Source organism: Microtus ochrogaster, unplaced genomic scaffold (assembly GCF_000317375.1).
Source record: "Microtus ochrogaster isolate Prairie Vole_2 unplaced genomic scaffold, MicOch1.0 UNK10, whole genome shotgun sequence".
Taxonomy (NCBI): Eukaryota; Metazoa; Chordata; class Mammalia; order Rodentia; family Cricetidae; genus Microtus; species Microtus ochrogaster.
Window position 1 is genome coordinate 7,733,004 of NW_004949108.1, and position 6,288 is coordinate 7,739,291.

The 6,288-nt window shown below is 40.1% G+C and overlaps 1 protein-coding gene across 3 annotated transcripts in view; it reads right to left on the reverse strand.

The window, feature by feature from the left end:
• Positions 1 to 6,288, reverse strand: part of Nbas (neuroblastoma amplified sequence) — a 313,151-nt gene that overhangs the window by 303,019 nt on the left and 3,844 nt on the right. For all 3 annotated transcript variants that reach the window (XM_026788959.1, XM_013353527.1, XM_005366539.3), the window contains exons 3-5: positions 5,953 to 5,989; positions 4,537 to 4,614; positions 4,164 to 4,211 (exon numbers count right to left, since the gene is read on the reverse strand). In XM_026788959.1, the coding sequence (XP_026644760.1) occupies positions 4,164 to 4,211; positions 4,537 to 4,614; positions 5,953 to 5,989 (163 nt within the window). The remainder of the gene's footprint in view (positions 1 to 4,163; positions 4,212 to 4,536; positions 4,615 to 5,952; positions 5,990 to 6,288) is intronic.

Sequence of the window (6,288 nt, forward strand, 5' to 3'; positions counted from 1 at the left end):
CCTCTCAAAAATTAAACTGCTTCGGTGTTTCTTTTCTCAGGAACCATTTCATGTTCACAATTACTCCTATGACAAATAATGACCCTTAGGTCATAACACTAGCACCAACTCCCACAGTTGACTTTTATAGAGAACTACTCCTTAAACACATGCACGGTGTTGCTACAGCTACCACTGAGCAGGTCTCACATTGTATATGTGGTTTAAATGGGAATTGCCCTGCATAAGCCCACGAGCTTTACCACTTAGTCCCCAGCTGGGGGCTGTTTGGGAAAGTTGTGTGACTTTTAGGAGGTGGACATTTGCTGAAGAAAGTGAAGGTTTTGGAGCCCAGCCCTCCTTCCTGTCCTCTCCCTGTCCCTGAGCACTCATGCGGTTCACCCAGCCTGCCTCAGGCTCCTGCCATCGCGCCTTCCCCACTGCAACAGACTACAGCTTCCAGAAACCAGAATGAACTCCTTGATCCTAAGCTGCTTTGGTTAGGTATTTTGTCTCAGCAATGTTTGAAATAATTAAGCCACTTGTGTTCATCACTGTTGTGGATAGAATACACACAGAAGAGAAAGAGAAAGTGACTTTAAAATTCAAAAACAGTCCAACATGGTGGCACACACCTGTAACCCCAGCACTGAGAAGGCAGAGGCAGAGAATTAAAAGTTCTAGGCTAGCTGGGGTCACACAGAGAGATCCCGTCTCAAAGAAAAGCTGCAGGACAATCGCTACATACACTGTACTTTGCTGGTTATTCCTCATTTACTAGAAAACACTTCCTTTCAGGTCACTGCCAAGTCCAGACCTGTGCTTATATCCATTCAACACAAAAGCAGCTAAACAGCAACTCTGAACAAAGCTACACCCCATCATCCCCTCTTAGCATCTGTTCCTCCTCTTGCACTGGCATTGCTCATCACATGGAGACTAGCAACTCCTATTATGTTCAGAGAAATGGAACAAGTGGAGGTCAAGTCACCTTTTTTGAGCAGAGGGAATTGAACTTGGGGCTTTGCCCCAGGTAGACAAGAGCTCTATCACTATGCTACATCCCCACCCTTATATTTGTGGGAATATATCATACTGAGGGAGACAATCCCTAACTATAAAAAAAACACAATAAAATCAGAGCTGCAGGTCCCAGGCCCCATTCACAATGCATTCCTTGAAAATGGCACATGCTGGATCTGTAGAAAACAGAAGTGCTAATCATAATGAGGGGGACACCCAGCATCCATACCAAAGCACAGCATGGCTGGAATGGAAATGGAAACTGCACTTTCGTTTCCTGGCCACTCAGACCTGAATAATCACACAAAAACTTTTTGGCCAACAGCTCAGGCGTATCCTAGCTAGCTCTCACATCTTAAATTAACCCATTTCTATTATTTTATATTTTACCACAAGATTTGTGGGTTGTTATCTCACATCCTGTTTCTTGGGTGGTTATATGGTGTCTGCCTGACTCCGCCTCCTTTCTTCCTGCATTCACTTTAGTTTTCTCCACTAGCTAAATTCTGCACAACTTCTTTATTAACTAATAGTAATAAAACATATTCATAGCATACAGAGGGGAATCCCACATCAGAAACATAGTGCATAAAACCTGAAGCTACAAAAATGGATCCTGAATTCTTACATATATCATTTATCCTTCATTTCCAAAGCAGAGGAAAATCTACCCAACATCTCAGATCTATGAGAATATCATGAGTTAACAGGAGTACCTAACACCAAGCACTGGCATCAACTTACTAAGAGTAACCCTACGTGTGCTCAATGTTACCGGTGTCATGGTGTGAGGAGCTCCCCACACATAGTGTGTTCTCAAAGGCTTCCTGGTGGAGCTCATCTCATACCAAAATTTGTGTGTATTACAAAGCTTTTGCAAATTATCTTTTCTCCTAAATTTTCATTGGCAAGTTCCATGGATCTTTGGTCAAGCTCTCCTTCTCAGACGCAAATATCTTGATCACACATACATGTCCTGACTCTTACATCAAAAATCACTTCATCCATCTTCTCTTTTCAAGGGAAAAGTGAATGTTGTGTTCTGACTGCTGTTTATAAGTAAGGTAGATACTATAAGCTTGTTTCTCAAAACACTTCACAGAACTGCAACAAATGGAATAGGAGAGTCTAGCCATCCCTACTAATGGTATAAATTCAAATGCTGCCAAATGGATGCTTAACAACATGCTTAAAAACAAAACAGAGGGATCTATATAGCCATATCTGGTTAAAGTGCTGAGCAAGGGAAGATGTCATCACTGCCATTATTTCCCTGGTGGCTTGAAAGGACTCAGAAAGCCTCCCCACTTGAAGCCAGTACCTGACAGGGAAAGACTTTTCTACTCCTCCAAAGAGCTGCGAGAATCCAGTTCTGCTTGGATACACAGGAAGAAAAAAACCGAAAACGGGCAGAAAATGAACACCAACGCAAGAGCAACTGAATGGGCACTAGTGCTATTTTAGTGAGAACAGTGGAGCAGCAAAAGACATTTCCATTAGTATCTAAGTATTTATATGTGTGCTGTGCATGTCAGTATGCATCCACACCACATATGTGTAGGTGGACATGTGCACATAGGGAGGCCCAAAAGTGACAACAGATGTCTTCCTTACCAGTCTCTACCTCATATGCTGCCACAGCGTCTCGTGTTCAAACCAGAGCTAACGCTCTCAGTTTCTGTGGCTAGCTGCATTGCTGTGGGGATCCCATTCCCACCTACCACAGGAACTGGATTACAGGTAGGACACTATGCCCACCCATCTTTTACATAGGTTCTATGAATCCAAACTCCACTCCTCTAGATGGCATAGCAAGCTGTTTATCTGCTCAGCCATCACCCAAGCCCTCCACTTATATCTGACAACCAATAGGTAGGCTTTGCCTACTAAAAGGGGGACCCTCAATATTAGAAATGGCAAATATTTGGTGGATTGATGCAAATTCCAAAACAAACCAACTACTCCTGAGTTTGCAACCCAGGCCAGCTTAAAAAGTATGTTTTTTAATGTACATATGTGTGTGTCTATGTGAGTTCGTGTGTACTGTGTGCACACAGGTACACATGAAGGACAGAAGAAGGCATTAGAGTCCCTGGAACTGAAGCCATGGGCAGTTGTGAGCCACCATGCAGGTCAGGTGCTGGGAACAGAACCCAGGTCCCTGCAAGAGCAATAAGCAGTTTTAACCACTGAGCCATCTCTCCAACCCCTAGAGGGATATTTTAGATAAGAACATAGTATCATTGAATGCACTGAGTGGACACCACACAGATCTCCAGTAATCACCTTGGTCATTCACAGTTCTATATTCCCACACTTATGCCATTACTGCAAAGCTGCCCTGCTGGGGAATATTATTTTAAGGTGTGTGACTTTTCTTTATGCTTCATTTGTTTAACTCTGTAAAGCTGTGGTTCCTTGTGTGTATAAAACACCTGATGGTCTAATAAAGAGATAAACAGCCAATAGCAAGGCAGGAGCAAAGATGGGTGGGCCTGGCAGGCAGAGAGAATAAACAGAAGGGGAAATATGGGAGGAGAGAGGACGAGCATTACGAGAACAAGGAGAGGAGGACATCAGGAACCAACTACCCAGCTACACAGTCAGCCACGGAATGAGGGAAAAATAAGATATACCAATTTAAGAAAAGGAAAAAGCCCCAAGGCCAAAGATAGATGGGATAACTTAAGAAAATGGCAGGAAAAAAAAAAAAAACAAGCCAAGCTAAGACTGGGCATTCATAACTAAAATAAGTCTCCATTTGTGATTTATCTGGGAGCTGGGTGGTAGGCCCCTCAAAAAGCAAAGGAGTTAAATATCACACAACATTGCCCTGCTTTGTTTCATATCTTGAGACATCTTACATTGGTCTAATTAACTATTTCATCAGTAACTAGTCCAACAACAGTTACTTCCAGACTTCTAGAATATTATCTTCATGTAGCAAGAAGGTATCACTTCTCGGGAGCCAGCAGATAAGTACAGAGATGAGCAAACCACACTAAGAGAGCATCATTTGTAAGTCAGTCTTTGATACGTCACAAAAGTAAAATCCCTTCAAATATCACCTATGAAAAGATTAAAACTTTAGCTCTTATGTATAAGGAATGAGGGTTTTCTCCTCAAAAGAAATTTTCCATAGAGCCTACATTAACAATTACCTGATCTCCACACACTGGTCTTGGACAGCTGCCAAAAGCTTGCCATTGCTTCATGGGAGAAAAGAGAAAGAAATTCTGCTGTGAGTATTAGAGTCTTTACTTTGATGGGATTATTTTACAGTAAGTTTTTTAAAGTTTTGCTTTCATTATCTACCTTCTGACTTGACAACTGAATGAATATACAAGTACAAAATCATAGAAATGATTCAATACAGCTTAAATTAATATGCTCAAGCAACAATGACCATATGTAACAAAAGGGAATTTAATACAAATCAAGAATGAAAGCCACAAGGACCCCTAAAATACATGTCTGAATCTAGATTTAGAAGAAATGCAGACAGAAGTTTGAAGTGAATTTATACATACTTACTTCGCAAGAACCAAATGCCAGTTAATCTGCTTATTGACCAAGCGAACCAGTCCCTCAGGAAGCAAAAACGGAGCAGGGCTGAAAGCACAGCACATAAGCTAGCTTAAGAATGAATCATAAAATCATATGGAAAGGAGGAAAAATTAAAAGAGAGGGTTTTATATTTAAAAACTTGAATATTAGTAAACCTAAATCCAAAAACTACCAAATTTTTACAATTTTTAAAAGATCTTATTTATTATATATACAGTGATCTGCCTGCAGGTCAGAAGAGGGGACAAAATCTCATAATAGATGGTTATGAACCACCATGTAGTTGCTGGGACTTTAACTCAGGACCTTTGGAAGAGCAAGCAGTGCTCTTAATGGCTGAGCCATCTCCCCAGTTCAAAAACTACTAATATGATATATGAAACTTCATGAGTAGGAGATAAAGACCCAATGGCATACTTATAGTTCATACAATTACCAATGCAGCCAATTTCCTCAACCATCTCTACCCTATTGGGCCCTACATCCTCAAAAATCAAAACTAACAAAAACAAACACATCACATACATACACTTGCGTGCACACACACACAGAGACAGAGAGAATAAAATAAAATAAAAAACACTGAGCAAATAATTCTACAAGTGATCAAAGGTCTCTATTTTAGAACTATCTTATCTTTAGAACTGTTAAGTTTAAGGTTTGGAGAAAGCAACATGCAATTAATAAGTCTACTTTTAAAACACACTACAAACATTGCTAAATGCTGAATTATATCATTTTATCAGATTAATTATTTCCTTGTCCTTGTTGAACCTGAAAAATCAGCATCATAGTTGAACATAACAACATGCAAAGAATTTAAGAAAAAAAAAAAAGCACAAGAGGTAAAATCTGAAGACCTACCACACAGCAAGCCAGCTTTTGACCACAGAGTTGATGCAACAACAAGAACAAACGGGCTGCTTATCATATACAAGACACACATGTAGCATAGGGGTGTTTCCTATGCAGTTACGGATGCTCTTCCGAGGAATGGAAGCGAGCAGGATATGATCACTATGGACTAAGGGAACAATGAGTGTACTGAGACATCACCAGCTGACACCAAATTCTGTGACATGCCTATTAAAAACTAGGTTTGCCATGGCCCTTTCTGAGTGATTACACAGGAGGATGGGGGAGGGGTGAAGGCAGGGGAGGCCATGGTTGGGATGTAAAATAAGTTAATTAATAAAAAAAATGGAAAAAAAACTTGAGCTTTTCAAACACACCACTAAGAAACTGAAACGGCAGCAACAAATTGGAACTTCCAAAGCCTGAATTTCCATATATACTGGATATATATATTTATATCTTCACCTTAATCTGATATTCAAAACATTAAATCACAAATGACAATCTTTGTAAGAACTGAAGGCTCACCTGTACCAGATGTACTGACGCAAAAATAACAGGTGATCTGTAAGAAAAAGAAGCAGCCATTTGCAAACAACTTATAAAATGAGACCAACCTAATATACACTATAACTTTTATAAGACCATATATTTGTTTATATTAAAGTCCACGCTTACGTTACTCAAACACTGAAATATTTTCCAACTACAAATTTTAAAAAATGGTTTTTGAGATGCTAAATTTAATCTACGAAACCTTATTCAAATCATTACTAGGAATTACAGTAGATTGCTCTTTAAAACAAATCTATTAGCCGGGCGATGGTGGCGCACGCCTTTAATCCCAGCACTCGGGAGGCAGAG